Genomic DNA, 23,637 nt, shown 5'->3' on the forward strand with positions numbered 1-23,637 from the left:
ACGTGCAACAAGGTAACCCTTCACTGTCCACTGTACCTCGCAGGTCCTACTGAAATACGAGGTGGTCACATCTCAGAGTGAGGCCCCAGACACCGCATGACAGTAGCACACACTCATATGTCACCCTGCTTTGTGGATGACTGACACATGTCAGGATCTAGCGCTACACCGCTACAGATTGTTTTGTCAAAGAGAACCTGATTCAGTCCATCATAACAAAAGGCCCGTTGTTAGGCTTCCCCCGCCTCATCCATCCAGTGCTCTGTTCATTTTTCTAGGCCTGCTTCCCGGTCACAGCACCTTTCATCTGTCTACTTCCTTCCATCTTCATTTATTTCAAAGGTCATGCCCAGTTAATAGTCAAGGAGATATAAAGTCAACACAGGGACGGGACTGTTAGATCTGTATGAATCAGTAAACAACACAGCTATGGCTTGACCAACGAGAGCTCTTTGACTAGGCCTCATGGTTTAAAGCATGTGTTTCATACTGGGTTTCAAAGATATCGGAACGGTCAAGGAATTGCTTTTAAGAATCAGAATCTGCTGTATTCACCAAGTACATTTACACATACTCTGAATTTTACTTGGCAATATGGTTCTGCTAGTGATAGACAACATTTCGAGACAGTGTTACAGCTCGAGGACCAAATTTGCGAACAGTTAAGGGGCTGGTGTTTTGAATGATTCTTGCATGGTTCAGGGTTCTACCACAGGGTTCTACCACAGGGTTCTACCACAGGGTAGCACCTGTTAAGTTTGCATACTGTGCATTCAGAAGTCCTACTCCTCTGACATGTTATTGATCCCACCCCTCTGTATGACATATGCTGATTGGCCGACAGCAAGCAATACCTCATCTTATGAAAATACTTATCAACAGCTATAACAATGTATCTACTCTTGGTTTAAGTAAAAAGTTAATAAGACTGATTAAAAACATGCATGATTCACATAAACCCTAAATACAGAATCCAACATGTTTAAATTATGATTTTTCTTAACACACAAACACATAAGGAAGCAACGAGATGATATTTTCTCCAAACTGAAAGCTAATGAAGGCTTCACCCAAATCCCAGAAGGCTGTTCTTCTATCAATCGTAGATTGCATTATCAATTATTCAGCTCTATGCATCTACTTCATTTTCATTATTTTCCTGTTTTAATTAGTGTCATTCACATCATTTATATTGTTATTAATAACACAGCTATACACACCTACAAAAATCCCATGTTAACCCCTAAACCAAGGTGATATAGGATGCATGTGAGCTGCCATAGCAGTGTCATGGCCACTCTCTCTCATTTGGTTATTTCCCCCCTTCAGTCTCAGCATGGTGTTACGAGCTCAGCAGTGATCCAGCAAGAAACGCTTGATTTATGTGATAATGACCATAAAGAGTTAATGTAGTCGCCCATTAAAATCCACTTTAGTTATGCTGCAAGTCAATCAGAGGCTGGCTTTAGAGTGAATCAAAATGAAGGCAAATGGAAGGTGGGAGGACTAACATTATATATCTATACTGCTATAACGCAAAAAATATGTTGGGAAAACAATACATTATTTAAAGAGGCTTTTGTCGCTGCAGGATGAGGAGAAATCAAACCAAAATGTAGGGTATTTGATGTTCCAACTTATTTCACCATTTTTCTTTTATCTGTAAAAAAAAAAAAAAAAAAAAACCTTACCCATCTGCATGAAGCATTGCTAATGACAGGGTGTAGGCAGAGGAAGTGAGATCACATGGGGTGAGGGCAATGCTACAACAGACAGGAAGATTTACATTGAGTGATATGAAAATCTGGAGGTAGGCTTGCCTGGTGTGCAGGGTGCTGCCCAGACTCAGTGTGTCGGCTCAATGTGAAACCACCCTGAGTAGGTGTCAACATTAGCCCGGGTTCAATTACTCATCATTACCTGGAGGGCCATGCCTTACACAGCTGCCAACAGGAGAGGACTTTTTCCTGTCCGCTTTTAGGTGAGCCAAAATGGGTGTCTCCCAGACCGGTCCAAGCTGGTCCAGGTGGGTTAGTAGAGCAGGTGAATTGATGACACACCTCTTTACAGATTGGGTAGGAACCATACTGTTTCTTCTCAGTTTAGTCCTTGGATCCCTGGCGCTAGCCTCTTCCCCTGTGTCTTTTGCTGTGGGAGATACTGCATTGTGTTGGAGCGGAGATACAACGGGGCCAAGACCTGACCTCCGTGTGAACCCTGGTGATGAGGTGAACAAGAAGGCAGAGGGAGCCCCCCCCACCAGGCCTAGGGGGGCTGGTGTGGGAGGGAGGAATGCGGCTTTGGGAGACACAGCGAGTGTGACTGCGATCCCTTCCGACGCTGTCCTTGATTAGGAAAAAGGGTCTACTAAGTGCACCCTCACCCCGCCCAGAGCTCCATCTGCACACAGCCCAGGCTAAATGGAGACATTTCTCCTCATTACACGAGAGCCTCCTCCTTCCCTGTGTGTACATCCCTCCACAAAGCCACCGTCAGGGGGGAGTAGGAGAGAGACAGAGAGGCTCTGAGGTTAAAGACCCAATGTCCTCCCTGCCCCCTTCTCCAACCAGTGATCTGATTAGGATTTCACTCATCGATACGCAGAGCATTTAGAATTCATCCTGTAATGCACGCATCTGAGCACAAGCATACATTACATTAGTAGAGGTCCATGTTTTGTAATGTAAACGGAATGTATGTCATGTATCTGTGCTGTGACAGCAACGAGAGGTCGAATAATGCAAAGCAAGGAGGAAAATCTTCACCTCTGTATGAAGATTCCTCCTCCCAGTGGCTCTGAGAGGGAGCAGATCGCTTGTCTTTGTGTGTCTCTCTGCAGGGTAATAATATTATGTCAGTTCTGCCAGGCTCTGGTGCTTTCACATTCCCCATGCCAGTGTTCAGGCCGGGGCCAGAGGGAGAAATATTACCATGTGCCATCGGCTACCCCTGGGTAGCCATAAGGAGTGACTGCAGCGCCCTAAATTCCCTCTCATAGATTAACAACCACTATTCAAATACTTAACTGCAGATATAAGAATCCTTAAATCACAGGGGATGGCTTTCAGCTGCCTCACTGACACTTGGAAAAAACTACAGTGGGGATATAGATCGCAACAATAGAGGAGCACAGCTAACAGGAGAGTTTGTCTGTTTGTGATAAAACACTGGTGATAGTGGCAAGTCAATGAGGGAGCATTGGGTGAAAATGTACAAGTCTAGGTCAGCATAGAGTGGGATTAAAAACTAAAATAGGGATTGAGAAGGATTCACTACAAACTGGCAGTTGCCAGGAAGTTCTCTGGAGGCAAAGTGCAATTGTTTTGTTCTAACATTGTGGGTAGCTGAGAAGTAGTTGTAAAAAAAATCCAAACAAACAAAACATGGGATTAATGTAGAATTGTATTTAAAAAATGAAAAGTAAATCCATATTTGGATAAGATAATAATTAATTGCCCTACTAATTGAATATTTTGATATAGGCTATTAAATTAATTGAGTGGTTTTATATTTAAAATATAGCTTACGATCACAGCTTTAAAATGCAATGCAATGCTTTTCTCTGAAATATAAAATCATATTTTTTTATATACATTCAAATCTAAATTAAGACCTTTCCCTCCAATATGGGAGGGAAAGGTCTAGAACGTTAATGTGTCCTTGATCATGTCATTTGTCTAATGAAAATCTCAGTGATTCCTACATTTGTGGGGAAATATTGATAATAATTAACCATTATAATGTACCAATACATTTAATTTGATGAGAATCAAGAATAAAACTGGTGGAAGATACTGTACATTGTTCTGCAATAAATAAATAGAAAATAAACAAGAGTAGATCTTAAACACATTTCCATCAATGCTTTTTTTCGCCAACAAGGACATTTTGACCTCAAATTTAGACCTATTTATTAAAATCAACAGCACAATTCAAAACAAAATTAATGGGCTGCTATCTGAATCACGAATCTAACATGTCAGTTTGTAAGTAGATTGTTGTAGTAGGCAAATACTGTATGAATTCAGAATTAGAAAATAATATTTATAGCATTTGCCGAAAGAAAATGTCATTTAAATTAAAGAAAATTAACACGTGTCTGCTGTCAGAATTAAATGTAAATGATAGCCAGCACAATAATTCTTATCACATAGCTAAAACGGAATGCGATGGGTTGGTAAATTTGACAGTCCACAATTCTTTAAGAAGTAGGCTATACGGTATTTGAGCATGTTCTAATATAAAATCAGTTTTCAACGGAACGAAATAAAACAAATGTGATCAAATACTATGCTGCCTTGTGGTTGATTATTTGTACATTATAATAGGCTCCAGAAAATGTGTATGGATTATAGAATATTAATATTTCTTAGACATAATATAGGCTTCATTGAATAAACAACAAAGGCATTTGATTTTTTTCATCAATGTATCATTAATGGTAACATAACTGATCATTTATGAGAACAATAAACACAACAAAACAATAAACATCATTTAGAATATTAGTGTAGAGCCAAAAAGCAAATCAAAAAGCTGCTGTTTGTATAGAATAAGCCTGGCTATTTTATTAGATTCAGTCCATTATTTTAGCATTGTAGTGTGCTTGCTGATTAGTGGTTTTTTAGACCAAAAAAATCATGATTTTTAAATACATTTAACCTATGGGGCGGCAGGTAGCCTAGTGGTTAGAGCGTTGGGCCAGTTGCTAGATCGAATCCCCAAGGTAAACATCTGTCGTTCTGCCCCTGAACCGTTCTGCCCCTAAATCATTGAACAAGGAACAAACCCACCGTTCCTAGGCCGTCATTGTAAATAACAATGTGTTCTTAACTGACTTGCCTAGTTAAATAAAGGTTAAAGGAAATGTATCAACATCACGGAAATATAATGTTGACAGTTAAATCTATCCACATAGGCCTATTTTACACTGAATTGAAATAAAATATTTGACATATACATTTAAGTAATCTTTTCTCTTATCCTCGGCAATTCTATGCACACTGGCAGATTTTTCACCTAGTCTGCTCGGGGATTCGAACCAGCAACCTTTCGATTACTGGCCCAACGCCTTATCTGTCTTTTAGAAGACAGACAGACGGGTCTGCATTAGGACAAACTCCCAAACTCAGGATGAATCCTCGCATGACTATTATCAGTAGAACAATCTAATACTACCACTGTGTTGTTCCAGGATCGGGTGTGTTCTTTTCCACATGCACAGAGTAATCACGTATCATTTCCCTGAGATAAGGGTAAGTTACAATACAGGCTACAATAAATCATTGGAGATCATTTCCATTGTAAATAAACACTCTGCTCACAGGCACATGGTTCCACACAGAGGCAACGCTGTCACCCTGGCACACACAGTGCGATTGGCTCTCCAGAGGTATCCCTGGTGATCCAGGGATACGTGATCCAGAGGTATCCCTGGTGATCCAGAGGTATCCCTGGTGATCCAGAGGTATCCCTGGTGAATAAGAGGGATGCTTCTTCCTCAGCATCCTCAAATAAATCCACACGGGCATGTTAATGACCTCAAATTGCTACATTACAGCCACAATTAAACAAAGGAATCCCAGAGGTGTTGGGAGCTGTTGTGTCACTGTCTGTACAGGCCAACACGTCTCTCCAATCTCCATTTATTTCCCTAAGAAATCAGCGGGGCCACCTTGGCTTGGCATCGAAACTTCATTCATCTCCAGAAATAGATTCCAGCGGAGAGCAAAATCAAATTCTCATTTGCAAGGCAGGAGAGAGAGGCACGGGAGTGAATGGAAGAGGTCCCTGGGAAGGCTAACCTCTGGGTGAACTCAGTGCATCTGATAGTTTTACTATTTGTCTGTGACATTGACAGCTAAGGGGGAGATTAGAACCACCCAGCCTGGGCTTCCCACTCTGCATGCTGTCTATGTAGACTGTTACCAGCCCATTTTCTTATGGAATATGGCAGGAAGGGCCAATTATGCAGGTACTAGATTACATTTCGACCTGGCGAAATGTGGACGCTATACTGTCCATTAGGGGCAATGTTAGCGCCTATTACGTCTAGGAGGCTTGCTAGTGCGTTGTGGATCGGTATGGTGAACGGGCGTTTAAACCGCAGGCTCCAGCTCCGAAGGTCGCGTTTCCAATCCCAGTGCCGCCTTTCCCAAATCTTAATCCTTAATTTAACCACTCGGAATGAATTACTAACCCTAACCTTATATTTTTTTACTACAAAACATAGGAACGCGACATTTTCACATATGTTTATGTTGGGTGGTGCTAGAGATGATGAATATGAAGTAGAACATTGAAATTTTGTTCGAGAATGGGTGGACTGTTACACATCGATATTCTCACTGCCTGTTTTCTCTGTGTGTTTTATCAAAGACTTACACCAGAGGGGAGAGGTACTCTAATTAAGAAAAACAATTAAACAAGGGGAGTTTAGGAGAAAGCTGAAACAAAAAAGATTTTTACAGGAGGATACAGAAAACAACATGGCAAAGCTTGGAGTGGGGGCGAGGAGACGTGAGTGATGGATGCCCCTCAGTTAGACAGTCAAAATCCCCCCTTCAAGCAGTCCTCTCCTCTTGCTATGCAGCATGAGTGAGGGAGAGAGAGAGAGAGCGAGAGAGAGAGTTGGAGATTAATAGTCTAAACAGGGAGAGAGGGTGCAGAGGGAGAGCGAAGACGGAGAAAAGGAGCAGAGAAAGAAACGACTAGCATCTGCAGCAGCATAGTAGCCCCAGGGGAACAGCGTGAACCTTTGAACCCCGATGGCTGGGCCAGCATGATGGCGAGCCTGTTCCAGTCTTGTAATGTGTTTCTCAACGACCACAGCAGTGGAGGAGAGTGAGGGAAAAGGAGAGCGTGAAGGAGAAAGGGGGGAAAAGATGGTCATTAACATGTTATGTGCGTCCTGCAAGTGCACCAATGAACACTGGAAAATGAATCTCCCAGCAGCTCTGTTTTCTGAAGGGTGGGTATTTCCAAGTCAAAGAAACGTAGATCTATGGAGTTTCCATGGGCAGCCAGATCAATATTCTAGACAGGGTTACTCTAGACCACGGATGGGCAACTTTGATGGAGGTGGGGGCCACCAAAAATCTGAACTCATCATTAGGGGCTGCAGTGGCTCACGGGTCTGCGTACTCACATCCATAACCACACATGCAGTCAGAGCCGGTCCTAGCCAAGTTTAGATCGCTGGCCGCTAGACTAATTTACCAATCTAAAACATTTTGGCTGTCAGTGACTGACATAACAAGAGAAAAACGCTTATGCCCAACCAAATTTCGAAATTGCACCTTGTGTTTTCTACTATTCTAACTCTCAACAGTAAGTTGAGACCCCGACTGAGTTCCCGTGGGCCGCCAGTTACCCAGCCATGCTCAAGACAGGTTCGGAAGTTTGACAGGTCGACCAGCTAAGAAACCAGGGGTCAGAAGTTCACTAAGTGGATAGATAGCATGGCCACTTACTGTACAGGGAGATCCAGGTCTGTTTCTCACCGAAGTGCTGAGTACTGTATGTAATTCAGCGAAGTACCAGCTAAAATAAAAATAATGTGTATCTGAGGTATAACAGCTTCCTCCACTAAAACCACATACTATACAGAGGCCATTCAAGGTCTTGCTACAGCCCCACATATCTTTATTTATTTTGTTCTGTGTTACAGCTTTGACTGGGTCAGGAATATCTCGAGATATACTCCCCACGAACCTTTATTTTTTATTTTCTTTAATGTAATTTTGTTCTCAATAGCATAGTTGTAATATAATTGAAAGTACACCTTTTGAACTCTTTCTGCACTAAATTAGACCAATCAAAACTCAAACAATTTTATGCCAGCACACTCTTTGGAAATTAACATTCTAGATTGATACGCTAATGACCCAATTTAAGAAAAATGAGATACAACTGAACTAAAATGGTTATCTTGGCCTTTTTCCTGTTGGCCGTAATTGGTGCAGGAAATAGTGTTGGCACTGGCAGAGCTGGAGCCTGCTGCCCATTGTCTCTGATATCTGTCAAAGTCAGCAGACACAAGGGCCCAACGCCACCTGTATTCTCTGATACCACACAGTACCTCTGCCTTCCCCTGCTTCTAACAAACAGATCTTTCTCACCACTCAGACATGTTTGTCCATAGATCATATCCATCAAATGGGTCAACAAACAGACACTAATCATCTGGTGAGATATCAATTTGAGAGATGGAGTTGGTTTCCGCTTGAACTGGTCATGTATGCTTTCAATAACAAATACGTGCACTGTGAATCGTGACGTTAGATCTTTTATTACTAAATTAATAATCGAGACCTTTTCTCCACACCTGAACAAATATGGGAGATAACAATGTATGAAAACAATCCTTATGACCACAAAAACGTTGATATATAAAAAAAAATGTCAATCTCTGACTGCTCCTGATACAATGCTCCTGCAATACTGTCATCGCCTCGGCTACCACCCAATGGCCAAAAAACAAACACACCATCCCTATACTTCTTTTAAGACAGATTGTAAACTTGACACTGCAAAACGGCATGCCAAGTCTCATAGCACTTCGACCCCCATCTCCTGCTTCCCTAACTCCACTTTGCAAGTCCTCCTCACACTGGGGGAGTGCTGGGTGGTGATGGGGGCTGTTGTCAACCAGACTGGAGCTAGGGTGAGGCTGCAGGCACGGTCAGGTCAACCGTGCAGTCGATGGGTGAAACACAGTTCACATTACCATGCAGACACAGAGGAAAACAATGGAGGATCCATCTGTTCCTGTCAGCCATTACAAATCTGGTGTCAGCCAGTCCACTGGACCCAGCTTTTCAAAAGTTATCTATCTGGATTTTGGCTATCGGATAGGATTAAATGTATAGAAATATAATGAATAGAACGGGACTCCCCATTCAAGTCAATGACTTGTCCGTTCTATTCATTCTATTTCTATGCATTTAATCCTATCCAATTGGTGAAATCCAGATAGAGAACTTTTGAAGAACTGGTCCATGGAGAAAACGGGCCAGGCCATTTAGTGAAATAACAGTAGGTGTTATGTTTCCCGCCTGGATTGAACACACTTCTTCACCACAGGTTAGGGAGCAGAGAAGTTGAGGCAGTCAACTCCCAAGTCAAATACCAACTGTCATGGTTCTCCTCTACATAGGTGAACAGGAACTAAACCCATATCATCAATATTTTCCTATTCTTACTTTTGATATTCTTTCAATCATTGTACATTTGTTCAATTGTTTTAGGATAAAGGTTATCTTGTTTGATGTCATAAGGCTAAATAGAAAAAGGTGGGATTGTTACATAGGGCAAAAGCAAAAGTTGACCTCCTATAGGCAATTGTGGTTTGGGTGACTAGAACGGCAGTACTACTAAAATCAGTTGTGCATATCCAGCTTCTGTAATTAAACCATGAATACATTTTCTTCCTAAAATGTAATTGATTCCATTGGCTCATCATTTCATTATTTTCACACACACCCTCTTCCTTTAAAATGGACTGCCCTGCAAAGCTGGTAAAGCCACATCTGTAATTTACTCTGGCTAGTGAACAGACAGTGAACTATGAACTCCAGCTGCCCTTTGGTGCAGACAGTTAGTTCAGGAAGCAACGGGGTACAACCAATGAGGAAAAAGCACAGTCAAACAGACCTTTGAAAATAGATATTGCAACATGCTAAATTCACAAAGTGGAGAAGTTATATGTAGGAATGCCCATCATCATCCTCGCATGACACCCACTGAGAGCATGGGACACCCAAGGCTCTAGGTGAGTCATTGTGTCACTTCTGAACAACCAGTCAAGTACTACCATGTCTCATAGAACCAGAGATAGTGAAAGAGAGAGGAAGAGAGAGAGAGAGAGAGAGAGAGAGAGAGAGAGAGAGAGAGAGAATGGAAGACAGAGAACCAGACAGATAAAGGGAGAGAGATGGAACACACATGGCCCCTCAGGTACAGTGTTGTATTTCAAACTGAATTGGGAGAGGAGACCAGGGTTAGGGTTAATCAATCAGCTAATTAGCCTCGAGCTACAGAGCACACTCTGTGTGGGCTCATCTGAGAGAAACTGACTAGGGCCCCTGCCTCCCACCTGGTACACACAGATGGATTCACTGAGGGCTCCAGACTACTCTCACCACTAGAGAGAGCTCTAGGTCACCTATCAGGTCTGTGTGAACACCCCCCCCATCCTCACCCTAAGTATTCCCACCAACACTCCATTCATTCAGCAGACCCAACCACTAGAGGGCAAGCTGTTATTTGACACCCCTTCTATGTGCTGATATATTTCAGGTTAAATGCACAGTAGGAGTCCCTATGTTCCACTTACAAACCCCAAATATAATGTAGCAAACACCCTCAGACATGCTTAGCACATAAGCACGTTGCATTGAGACACACACACACACTCACACACGTACACAGCGCACGCACACAGAACCAAGCCTTTACTCACAGTCAGGAGAGCCCTCATCCTGGTAGTCAGAGGCCACTGACAGGTCGTCTGAGGGGGCCGAGCGGCCCTGACTGGAGCTCTGGTTGTCATCTGAACTGTCCTCCTGTCTGGACTCAGCTAGGTGGGTAAGAACACTACATCAGGATCGGGAGGCCAGGGGGAGGACTTTCAACAGCACACAGGAAATGCCCTGATATGGCCAAATGTGTTAGTTGCACAAATGTATGTCAATGGCGCACAAAATAGTTACATCCCAAGTAAGGATTCAACCATTTTATGGTGTAAAATATGCAGTCACTTACATCTGAAGGAAAACGCCTGAGGATTTCTGCAAAATAAAAGTGGGGATTAGTTAAATTTAGACTGCAAATTAGGTTATAAGGTTCTTCAAGTGCTTACACTTCCGTCAATGACACCAAACACCCTACTTTGGTTTCCTGCCTCTCAGACCACAAGACATAACCTCTCGCAAATAAGTACAACCTTCACCATGCACAGAGTAAAAAGAAGTAACAGGCTTCCGGTGCAGACATCTCTGATGCAGAAACGATTCATTTCTTCTCATGTGCTTACTTTCATACATATTTTCCTTTCAATAACAAGTTTCTAAAATTAAATTGTTAACGCTTCTTTCCATCATCAAAAAAGCTTCAGGAAATGTGAACATCTAATGTAAAATTTAAGTGACACAAGTTGTTTCATTATTGTGTGTGTGCATATGGAGGTAAAGAGGCCAACTAGGAGGAACAGTCTAGCAGGCCTTACGTACCTGGAGTAGATCACCCTGAAGTTATTAAGTAAGACGTCCCGTGTTTCCCTGGCATGTTTACTGAGGTTCTCATCTTGTAGGATATCTGATACAAACAGCTCACAGTCTGAAAGACAAGACAGGCAAGTCACACATGTAATAAGTGGAAGAAAAAATATATACCTGTACACCTCAATCCTGAGAAGACGTCATATAAAATATATTATGATTTACTAAGTGGCCATTTAGGATATTTTGTCATTCATTACCTGGAGCATGAACTTTTACAAAAATGCACATCATTTTAAGCGCTTCAAGCAGTACTATGATTTTTTCCATTAAAATTTCCACCTTGACATGTAATCACAAACTGTATTCCAAGTCACAAGCATATCAGAAACAATGTTATCTTTCATGCTGGCACAGGAAAAACAAGTTGAACTACAGCGCTTGTTTAGATTTCTTTATTTCCTATAATTGTAATATTACCAGTGGTGAAAGTACTTAAGTAAAACATTATTTAAAGTACTACAGTAGTTTATTGTAGTCACGTCCTGACCATAGAGAGCTCTTATTTTCTATGGTAGAGTAGGTCAGGGCGTGACTGGGGGGGTTTATCTAGTTTATTTAGTTCTATGTTGTTTTGGTTCCTGTTTCTTTTTTCTATGTTGGGATTTTTGTATGATCCCCAATTAGAGGCAGCTGGTCATCGTTGTCTCTAATTGGGGATCATATTTAAGTAGTTGTTTTTCCCACCTGTGTTTGTGGGAGATTATTTTGAGTTAGTGCATGTTTCACCTCTTTCGTCACGGTTTTTGTTTGTAGTTTGTTTGTTTTGCAAAGTTTCACATTTAAATAAAAGATGTGGAACGATACCCACGCTGCGCTTTGGTCTCATCCTTTGGACGAACGTGACAGAATCTCCCACCCCCAGAGGACCAAGCAGCGTGGCAAGGAGTGGACATGGGAGGAGATCCTGGACGGCAAGGGGCCCTGGACGGCAAGGGGCCCTGGATGCAGATTGGGGAATATCGCCATCCAAGGGAGCAGATAGAGGCAGCAAAAGAGGAACGGCGACGATACAAGGAATTAGCACGGCAACGACGGAAACCCGAGAGGCAGCTCCCACATTTTTTGGGGGGGGGGCACACGGGGTGATTGGCGGAGTCAGGGTGTAGACCTGAGCCAACTCCCTGTGCTTACCGTGGGGAGCGTGTGACCAGTCAGGCACCGTGTTATGCGGTGATGCGCACTGTATCTCCAGTGCGCATTCATAGCCCGATGCGCACTGTGCCTGCGCCCCGCATTTGCCGGGCTAAAGTGAGCATTCAGCCAGGACGGGTTGTGCCAGCTCTACGCTCCAGACCTCCAGTGCGCCTCCACGGTCCAGTATATCCTGCACCGGTTCTAGGCACCAGGTCTCCAGTGCGCCTCCACAGCCCAGTACGTCCTGTGCCTCCTCGCACTCTCCCTGCGTGTCCTCAGTCAGGTACATCCTGTGCCTCCTCCTCACACTCTCCCTGAAGTGCGTGTCCTCAGTCCGGTGGGTCCTGTGCCTGCTCTCCGCACTCGCCTTGAGGTGCGTATTACCAGTCTGGCGCCACCTGTGCCAGCCCCACGCATCAGGCCTCCAGTGCGCCTTCTTGTTCCAGAGCCTCCAGCGACGGCTCCTAGTCCGGAGCCTCCACCGATGCTGGCGGGTTCGCAGGATGAGAGGGTTCTTCGTCCCGCACCAGGACCGCCTCCGATGCGGGAGGATCCGCGGGATGAGAAGGTTCTTTGTCCTGCACCAGAGCCGCCACCAACACTAGACCCCCCCCCAACCCTCCCTTTTTGGTTTCAGGTTTTGCGGCCGGAGTCTGCACCTTTGGGGGGGGGGTGGTACTGTCACGTCCTGACCATAAAGAGCTCTTATTTTATATGGTAGAGTAGGTCAGGGCGTGACTGGGGGGATTTATCTAGTTTAGTTCTATGTTTTGGTTCTAGTTTCTTTTTTCTATGTGGGGATTTTTGTATGATCCCCAATTAGAGGCAGCTGGTCATCATTGTCTCTAATTGGGGATCATATTTAAGTAGTTTTTCCCACCTATGTTTGTGGGAGATTATTTTGAGTTAGTGCATGTTGCACCTCTTTCGTCACAGTTTTTGTTTGTAGTTTGTTTGTTTTGCAAAGTTTCACATTTAAATAAAAGATGTGGAATGATACCCACGCTGCGCTTTGGTCTCATCCTTTGGATGAACGTGACAATTGGGTATCTGTACTTTAATGGTTTGCTTAATATAAGGAATTTGATGTATACATTTTAATTTTACTTAAGTATTACAATTGAGTACTTTTTCTACTACTGTACTTTTAAAACCAGATACTTTTACTCAAGTAGTACTTTACTGGGTGAGTTTTACTTGAGTCATTTTCTATTAAGGTATCTTTACTTTACTCAAGTATATTAATTTAGTACTTTTTCCACCACTTAATATTACATTTTATTTATTTCACCTTTATTTAACCAGGTAGGCAAGTTGAGAACAAGTTCTCATTTACAATTGCGACCTGGCCAAGCTAAAGCAAAGCAGTTCGACACACAACACAGAGTTACACATGGAGTAAAACAAACATACAGAAGAAAAAATAAGTCTATATACAATGTGAGCAAATGAGGTGAGATAAGGGAGGTAAAGGCAAAAAAGGCCATGGTGGCAAAGTAAACACAATATAGCAAGTAAAACACTGGAATGGTAGATTTGTAGAGGAAGAAAGTGCGAAATAGAAATAATGGGGTGCAAAGGAGCTAAATAAATACAGTAAGGTGTTGACATATGCAAATGTTTGTCAAAGGGCCAAGTCAGGTTGCTAAGTAGTACATGCAAATACAGCAGATGCCAGTGTTCATGTTTGCAAACACTGACAGTTACTCTACAGTGTGAATCAGATGGCAATCTGAGGAATATCCACAAGGAACTAACTAAAAATCTAATATTCTCTTGTCATAAAGATGATAGAATATGAAATACAGTGAGGCACACGCATAGTTATTCACAAAGTCACTGTAGATAAAAGCATAGTAACAAGTCCTGATGGTTTGATTACTTTGAACATAAATCACTGAATTCTGTAGCACATAATAATGTTAACAGACATGTGCAGTGCCTTATTGGCGATAAAAGTTGTAGCAATTCAAAACTATCAGTAGGCCTACATATAGCAGTAGAGTTATACAATACGTCCTCTTACGATGATTCTAGTTATAAGACAAGTACATCGAAAATTGCACAGTATATGATTTTCTATTCCATCCTTATGATAATATTCTTACATTAAATCATACTGCTTAAAATCAATAGAAATATATATAACATTACCATTCAAAAGCCTCCTAACATCTTCAGAGACTGTCCCCATCCTTCCCTCAAAGTGCCAGAGGAATTTTCAGACAATGTTGATAGTCAATCAAAACTAAAACTTTTGTGAAAAGTTATAGAGTCTGTGTAGACCGGACTCCTGTCATATTGTAACAGTTCCCTGCTTCAAATGAACGCATGTGGATACTCACACACTATACTAACACACTCATGCAACACCTGTACACTTTTGTTACAAAAATTATTTCCGTGCATGCATCTAATGCAAAATCAGAATTGCAAAAATGGGGTGGAGCATGATGTGACTAAACGCTTCCTCTGAATGATGTTCTTCAGTTGTTAGGTCTATATCACCTCGTCACATCAGTTTTTCAAAGTCCCTGTAGGCATCCAACTTCAAGTATGAATAAAGCCTTTGATCACACTGCAGGCCATAATGCTCAATTCAGGTTTGTTTTCACATTCATTTTGGAGTATTGACTGTCCAAACTTCAAGTTAGAAGTTACCAAATCGAATGCGTGTTCAGCCACCAGTAACTTGCTAACAGCTAGTTGTCATAGTAACGAAGGATGTTGTGCAGTATTGCAGACTGATTGGGTGGAGGTGTTTGTGCTTTCTACCAAAGACAGTACGATCACGCTTGTAGGCAATATGGCGACGTTGATTATCTAAACTCATGCGCATAAACACGTCTAACAGAGAAAAAATATATATTTAAAAAATAAACACGTCCAACAGTCGTCTCTCGCTGAACCGCAGGCCGTCAAATCAAAGGCACTCCTTCGATATAAAGTTGTTTTTGACGAAAATAAAAACGTGTCAGTTTGTCACTTTCAGAAGTTGGAGTAATAACATGTTCAACTACTTAAGAAAGGTTGTGCCTTTAGATTTCTAGAAAATTAACAGCTAAGGAAGAATTTTTCACTTCTCTAATTGATTTATTGCGATGTTGCGTCTATGGGTTTAGAAACTCATAGCTGTGTTCGAATACCCATACTAACATACTGTATACTAATACATACTTAATGAGTATATACTACACACTATATACTCAATTCACGTCACAAATAGTACGGTTACCGCGGTTAGATTCGAAAACAGTTTTGTCTTCCTATCACTCAGGGTTGCCATGTTCGTAATTTTCCAGATTTGACCAACTTTGAAAACGATGTCACAGGTGAAAATGTATCGGTTGCAGGTTTTTGGGCTACTTTTAAATTACACAGCGGCCGCCATGGCATTTCTCTTTAAAAATAAATAAGTGTATAATATTTCACTGTGACCTGCTGCTAATGACTATCAGGCAGTGAGGCACGCTGTTACTGCGTGATTGAGTGGTGGGGAGGGCACTGCAGTAGGCAGTTTATGTTGCGTTTATGTACTAGTCAGAACTAGGAAACTCTGAAATGTCGAACCTGCTAAACGGTTGTAGTTATACACGTGCCGCGTTCAACGAATCATCCATTCGGAAATTTCCGATTTTCCTAGTTCCGACTAGCATTTAACACAGCACGAGTCCACTATTGGCTGAGTCATGAGAGTGAGAGGAGACAGAGCAGCATGCGCGCACGTTTTGTAAACTTTTTAACCAGTTGTAGGTAGAATATTTAGTTGTCATTATGGAGATACCTATTTTCAACCCCTTTTCCATAAAACGTATCAACAAACACGCTAGAACTGATGCGCATCAACAAATAACGGCGACAAAGCACTGGAAAACGACTTTGGGCGCACTAGAGCGCATTAGATAAATTCGCACGGAGGTGGTCTAAACTCCATTCTAATGTCGACTGCTTATGGAAAAGTGTTTTATGCATGATCAGTTATAGGTCTCGGTGGCTGCGTGAGTGGAAATTTGAAATGGAAGTTATGGAACTCCTCATGTGCTTCTGTTATGGGGAAAAGTCTCAATGAAACTGACATTAAAAGTGGATAATGATACATTTGCATCTGTTGGCCTCCCGAGTGGCGCAGCGGTCTAGAGGCGTCACTACAGACCCGGGTTCGATCCCAGGCTGTATCACAGTCCCATAGGGCGGTGCACAATTGGCCCTGTGTCGTCCGGGTTAGGGAAGGGTTTGGCCTGGGGGACTTTACTAGTAGGTGTCATTGTATAATAAGAATTTGTCCTTAACTGACTTGCCTAGTTAAAAAAAAAAAAGTGCCTATTAATGTACATGCCATTGTAGGCTACCATTTGATACAATAAATATGTTGAAATGACCATATCACTGGAGTCATTGCAAATCAATTTGTTCCACTTGTGTAGCCTACCTGGAGCTGGAAAACAGATTTAATAAATAGCCCATAACATCAGTTTATTGTTGTTGTAGCCTTGTGTTATAATGCAATTATTAATGGCCATGTTTAGTTAATTGGAAATTATCGAAGCTCTATCGTCAAATGTATGCCCTGCTAAAGCTGCCCCGGTCAACTGTAAGTGCTGTTATTGTGAAGTGGAAACGTCTAGCAGCAACAAAGGCTCAGCCACAAAGTGGTAGGCCACACAAACTCACAGAACGGGACCGCCAAGTGCTGAAGCGTGTAAAAATTGTCTGTCCTTGGTTGCAACATTCACTACCGAGATCCAAACTGCCTCTGGAAGCAACGTCAGCACAATAACTGCTTCATGAAATGGGTTTCTATGACTGAGCAGCACAAGCCTAAGATCACCATGCGCAACGCCAAGCGTTGACTGGAGTGGCGTAAAGCTCACTGCTATTAGACTGGAGCAGTGGAAACGTGTTCTCTGGAGTGATGAATCACGCTTCACCATCTGGCGGTCCGACGGACAAATCTGGGTTTGTCGGATGCCAGGAGAATGCTACCTGCCCCAATGAATAGTGCCAACTGTAAAGTTTGGTGGAGGAGGAATAAAGGTCTGGGGCTGTTTTTCATGATTCGGGCTAGTTCCAGTGAAGGGAAATCTTAACACTACAGTGTACAATGACATTCTAGATTATTCTGTGCTTCTAACTTTGTGGCATCACTTTGGGGAAGGACCTTTTCTGTTTCAGCATGACAATGCCCCCATGCACAAAGCGAGGTCCATACAGAAATGGTTTGTCGAGATCAGTGTGGAAGAACTTGACTGGCCTGCACAGAGCCTTGACCTCAACCACATAAAACACCTTTGGGATGAATTGGAACGCTGACTGCAAACCAGGCCTAATTGCCCAACATCAGTGCTGACCTCACTAATGCTCTTGTGGCTGAATGGAAGTAAGTCCCCGCAGCAATGTTCCAACATCTAGTGGAAAGCCTTCCCAGAAGAGTGGAGGCTGTTATAGCAGCAGAGGGGGGACCAACTCCATATTAACTCCCATGATTTTGGAATTAGATGTTCAACGACCAGGTGTCCACATACTTTTGGTCATGTAGTGTATTTCTCAAGGAAGAAAATTTGAACTAAGCAAGCTGCTAAATCGTTCTGTTCACATCTTGCCTATAGGCTACTGAAATTAGATGTAGGCCTATCGTGGGCTATATCATAAACCCAGATTTTTAGTCTGTAGTCTATGCCCATTGAAATGACAAGTCAATCTCGCAAATGGCCATTTCTAACGGTTTGTAGTCTTAACATCTTGCACATAATAACGGCACAATTGGCAGAAAATAGCCTAACATCAATTTTTTTTGTTTGTACAATTGTTTCTAGAGAAATGTCAAATTTCAACTTTCATCACTCAAAACCTCCTGTCGGATTTATCTATAGTTATGCACATGAGCAAAATGAATTTATTAACAATAAACCGGGTTTGAGCCCTGAATGATGATTGGCTGAAAGCCGTTGTAGTACAGACCATATACCGCTGGTATGACAAAACATTTTTTTTATTGTTATAATTATGTTGGTAACCAGTTTATAACAGCAATACGGCACCACGAGAGTTTGTGGTATATGGCCGATATGCCACGGCTAACGGCTGTATCCAGGCACGCCGCATTGCATTGTGCGTAAGAACAGCCCTTAACCGTGGTATTTAGATTTTTTTTAACTAGGCAAGTCAGTTAAGAATAAATTCTTATTTACAATGACTGCTTAGGAACAGTGTGTTAACTGCCTTGTTCAGAGGCAGAACGACAGATTTTTACCTTGTCATCTCGGGGATTCGATCTCGCAACCTTTCGGCCCGCAACCTTTCGGCCCGCAACCTACCGGTACCTGCCGCCCCTATTGGCCATATACTTCACCCCCTCTGACCTTATTGCTTAAATATTATTTTATTCTAAGGATTAAAAAAATAATCTTATTGAGATATTAACCCATTTAAAATGTGTTGATTACACATCCCCCACCAATCAATTTAACTAATGTGATTGCTGTGGGTCTGCTGAGAGAGAATTGCGTTTGTACTTCAACAAATAAATCATTGAATCTAAATTGGATGAAAATGAAAGGCTTTTGCCACAGTTTCATGTCTGTCTGTTGACCCCTGCCCATTCATCTCTCTTTGACCTGTCATTAGGATTATAGCTGTGGTCTGTTCTGGTGTGCTCTCTGAGGCCCACAGGAAATGAATGATCAGCACACTCAGTTAACTCTCTTTTCATAACCACCTAACCTAATGAACCATATGATACATCAACAAATGTGATACACAGTACACACTAAAAATTGTTTTAATCTTCTCATAATTACATTTATTTTGAGTATGTTTCAGCTACAAATATGACTACACACTGTTCATTTTTCCCCAAAGATCCTGTATACTAGTATTTTAGCTTGATATCCCATTAACCCTGTAGCCTTTACACAGGAAATCAGATGAGGTCAGGAGGAGAGGAATTCCAGTGATGTAATTGTCCCTTTGACCCGTGTTTCACTCTCCCCCCAGCCATGCTCCTGTGAGGGCTAGGGGAACCAGCCTTCCTTCCTCCACCACCTGCCTGCTGGGCTCACACATATGAAAGGACAGGCCCTTTGTAATCCAGCAGGGATTACACCACCCAACAATGCAGCGCTGAAAGAGTGACAAAAGCCCTGTATCAAACGCAACCCTGGGCTGCTAAGGGGAACCTGCTATGATCTCCCACTACCAACACTGTCACGACCACCTCTCATCTCCTCAAGAAAGCCCTTTAGCATTCGCTCCCCCTGTCTTCTACCCTCTCATCTCTAGTGCCAGGCTTCTTTATCTGTGCATTCCTTTCCATTTCCATTGCAGTGGGGGAGGGACAGAAGGGAGGGACAGTCTCTGATCTGATAGAGCCAGGAGAGAGAGAGAGTCAGGAGAAACCTGAGGGTATCTAGAGTGTGTATATCCACCCCCACACTTCCCTCTCATTACATACATTCTCAAGATAGGCAGGCAGGCAGGCACCAATGCATAAGGGTAAAAGGACAAATAGTATTGGGTGTATGGTTTTACTATCTCTTCAAAGCGCAGTGCTCATATGGACCTGACTAGTTGAGGAGACATGGGCAGTTTGACCATCAACATGGTAATTTGCTTAAAGGTCTTCGTCTGCTTAAAACACTTCACGACTTCTGTAAAAGCACTATTGAAAGGACGTTTGGGTTCATTCTTAAGAGTCTGCAAATGTTTACATTTTAGAAGAGGGTGAAAAGAGGTAGTTTGCTTTAGGGATTTCCCTAGGGAATCATTGTATTCCCCTTCCACCCTTTGCTCAAATATATGAGAGAGAGGGGGAGGGCTGTGGGTTGGTCTTGGAAGGTAGTAAGATGTGACGCGAGATGAAGAGCACCAGAGTCAGGTGTAGCGCTTATGCTAGATCTATTGTAGAGAACCTTGCGCATTCAGTCGGTCAGTTAGGTATTGACTGAGAAAAGTATAGGCTTGAGTCACTCTAATCAATTAAGATAGAAGAAAATCATGCCAAACCATATTCAAAACCATGGTCTAGCTGTCTTTGCGTAACTTGATTCACCACAGTGTGTGCCGTGCTGGAGAACATTGTCTTTTACGGAACAATTCCCTATTTCTGATATACATAACAACTGTATACATTTTCACTGTTCTGACATTGTCCCTTGAGGCAGTGTGAAAAAGACGAATCTGCACTATTTCCACCCTCTATTAAAATAAAAGCAACGTTTTGCACACGGGTATGGATCGTGGATTGAGAGACTGGAAGGATACAAGGAGCGTGTAGCTGCTTCCGATCCTGCATGTCACCGCTTCTGTCTGTCCAGTAGTGGCATGTATTCATGGACGCCAAGGGAAGCCAGACTTCCCCAAAAAAATATACCAAGAAAAAAAACATATTAAATAATTTATCTTTCGTATCTCTGGGTTTCATAATTTACCTTAAATTCGCAAGAGGCTGGATGTATCTCACCAGAGAAGGCATCCGAGCGAGCGAAACGGCGCTCCTCTGTCTCTGTATGTGTAGGCCATATATCTGACGCTGTCTGGTCATAAAGAATATGACATTGTTGCCGCCCATAGCGTTGGATTGCAACGGAAGCCAGCGAGCGGTTGGCCTCCCTTGATAATAAAAGTATAAAATAATAGTCAATCAGCGTTGCGCTAAACTGAGTGAGCTCAACTGTGAATGGTCCTGGAGCACCCAAAAAAGGTGTCAAGGGAAGCCAGTTTGGATTTGGCTTTACTCCAATCACATCGAGAGCATACGTCACTGACAGAAACTTGTTGTGGATCTCGTTGTGTTCTAGTCCTCCGGAGGCTAGCTAGCTAGCTAAAATTGTCCCTTGCCTAAATTAGCCATGGATGGAGATAGGGATTTGGACTTGTGGTTTTACTTAATTCTCCGTACTGGCCAATGATTATAATGGCGATTCTGAGAAGATGTATGTTCAATATGTAGCTAAATGTAGAAGGCTAATGTTAACTAGCTAAAGTTGCCCATTAAAGGAAGTTAGGCTAGCAAGCCAGCTTTTTAGCCAGTTAGCCTAGGACCACAAAAAATTAAAGTGTGTAATTTATAACAGAGTAATAGATTGTTTCTTCAACATGAAAGAGAGGAGGATGGCATTGGCGTGAGTCAACATGTTTTTTCTACTTGCACAAACGCACATGCACGCACAAACACACACACACACAGAAATCAGAACCATGGACAGCCACATCATATGTAACTTAAGTTGATTGGCCCAAATTGTTTTTGGTATCTTTTAGTTGTCACTGTGTTAAACTAAGCAGAGGTGATTTGATGATGTTGAAATGTTGAAGTTGAAATGGTGCTGGAATAGTGGAGGCAGCTCCTGTTTTCTTTGCGACTTGCAGTAACTCTCCATGGTTCTAAATCAATAGTTGTTTAGTGGGAAACATTACCTTGTTTGACCATGCTGTACATCATGTAACTGTTTGTTACATGCAGAATGCTTTGTGGACCTCACTTGACAGAGGTTGCTCTCCAGTTTTGTGATGAAACACAGGTGGGGTTGAATTTATTCTGCCACTGTGTCTTCTCATTGTCTCGGCCTTAGGCCTATATATCACGGTGGCAAGGCATATGAACTAACAGGTTATAGAGCAAACAATGCAATTATCACAACACAGGTTGTAATATGACTTTTTTTCTGGCTTCCCTAGTGATTTTACCCACTGCTGTCCAGTTAATTGGAACACAAAGCACAGCGAGGTCGATGGGAGAGAGTGGTGGAGAAGGGGGTTGCTGTCCATCTCAGCCAACACTCCGCCTTCACTGCACACTGGAAATTGACTGGGGAACCAGCAAGCGAGACCGACAGACTGTCACTGGGAAAATGAACTGTCACCTCTCATTTCTCAAACTCCTGGCAGCATCGAATTGGCCCGCTTTGAACCATGTGACGCAACACTGATTGAGCTCTGCTGTCTCCATTTGGAACAATACAACTGTTTTTTTAAATGAATGGAAAGAGGCCCTGCAGCCGAATGAGGGTGGATGTTCTGTGACAGCATTTTAGCCTTATTCTACTCGACCTGCCATGGTTACAATCGCCTCGTCTCACCACCCCTCATTATTTCCATAGCGCTGCTTCGTTACTCTGCTTTTCTCCCGTTCCTGTTTTTCTTACGCCAAACAGCCATGGTGAACTGACAGGCAGACAGTGGCAAACTATTAGGGTGGCCATTTGGATCCTGGAGGCAATTCCAGAAAGTATCAAGACGTTAACCCTGGCCCAGCCACTTGTCCCTCCTGGTTAGCCTGCATATAGGGTAGAGAATGGATTCAGTTGCTGGAGCACTCATGAGGGGTTGGCCTGCAAGTTGGCTTGGGGATGCAGATATGAATGAGCCTCCCAAGGAGGGGGATGGTTTTTGGAGACACTTACCTTGGCCAAATGAACCACTGTCACAACAAAGGAATCACGCAGAAGGGGGACATGTGAAATTCTCTTTGAGGCCTACTGAACACCTGTAAGAAGCTTTTATCCTGGTTCTAAAATGTTTAGGATACCACCCTGATTTCTGCCTCGGTAATCAACAAAAGGGATCTCTCTGTGCTGCCCCTGAACTCCCCAATCCCCAACCCCCTAACCCATGAATACTGTATCCACTTCAGATCCTTTGAAGCCTGCTGTCCCTGCCTTGAAGCCTGCTGTCCCTGCCTTGAAGCCTGCTGTCCCTGCCTTGAAGCCTGCTGTCCCTGCCTTGAAGCCTGCTGTCCCTGCCTTGAAGCCTGCTGTCCCTGCCTTGAAGCCTGGTGTCCCTGCCTTGAAGCCTGGTGTCCCTGCCTTGAAGCCTGGAGTCCCTGCCTTGAAGCTTGGAGTCCCTGCAGTGTGACGTGCCACAGTGGAACCAGAGACCAAGGAAGTGAGCCAGGCATTCAACTTGTAAAAGAGCTTGCAACAACTGCAACCAGCATGGGGCTCACTATTCATCTCTTTGGTGTCAGAAAATGTTACAGTGAAGAGATAACGATGTTAAAAAATATATATTACTAAATGTTGACTTGTTGCTATGTATTATCGGTCTTTATGTTTCAGCTGGCATTCATGCTATAGCTTACGCCATTACCATTGTGCCTAGTAGTATTCTCTGCCTGCGTTTCTGCCTTTTGCCTCTCTGTGTTCATTGCACGTTAAATCCCTGGCCCTGCTTGTTTTACGTTCTCCAGTTAGAACATCTGTCTCCATAGTGCTGGCTCCTCCGT

At 42.8% G+C, this 23,637-nt stretch overlaps 1 protein-coding gene across 1 annotated transcript in view; it reads right to left on the reverse strand.

Moving 5' to 3' along the window:
* The window catches only part of LOC106579312 (src kinase-associated phosphoprotein 1), a 36,356-nt gene extending 20,978 nt beyond the window's left edge, over positions 1-15,378 (reverse strand). Inside the window, exons 1-4 of the mRNA XM_014159125.3 lie at positions 14,571-15,378; positions 11,232-11,337; positions 10,765-10,790; positions 10,463-10,579 (exon numbers count right to left, since the gene is read on the reverse strand). Of these exons, the coding sequence (XP_014014600.2) occupies positions 10,463-10,579; positions 10,765-10,790; positions 11,232-11,337; positions 14,571-14,610 (289 nt within the window). The 5' untranslated portion in view covers positions 14,611-15,378. The remainder of the gene's footprint in view (positions 1-10,462; positions 10,580-10,764; positions 10,791-11,231; positions 11,338-14,570) is intronic.
* Positions 15,379-23,637: the final 8,259 nt, after the last annotated feature.

This window comes from Salmo salar, chromosome 19, assembly GCF_965601325.2.
Source record: "Salmo salar chromosome 19, fSalSal1, whole genome shotgun sequence".
Taxonomy (NCBI): Eukaryota; Metazoa; Chordata; class Actinopteri; order Salmoniformes; family Salmonidae; genus Salmo; species Salmo salar.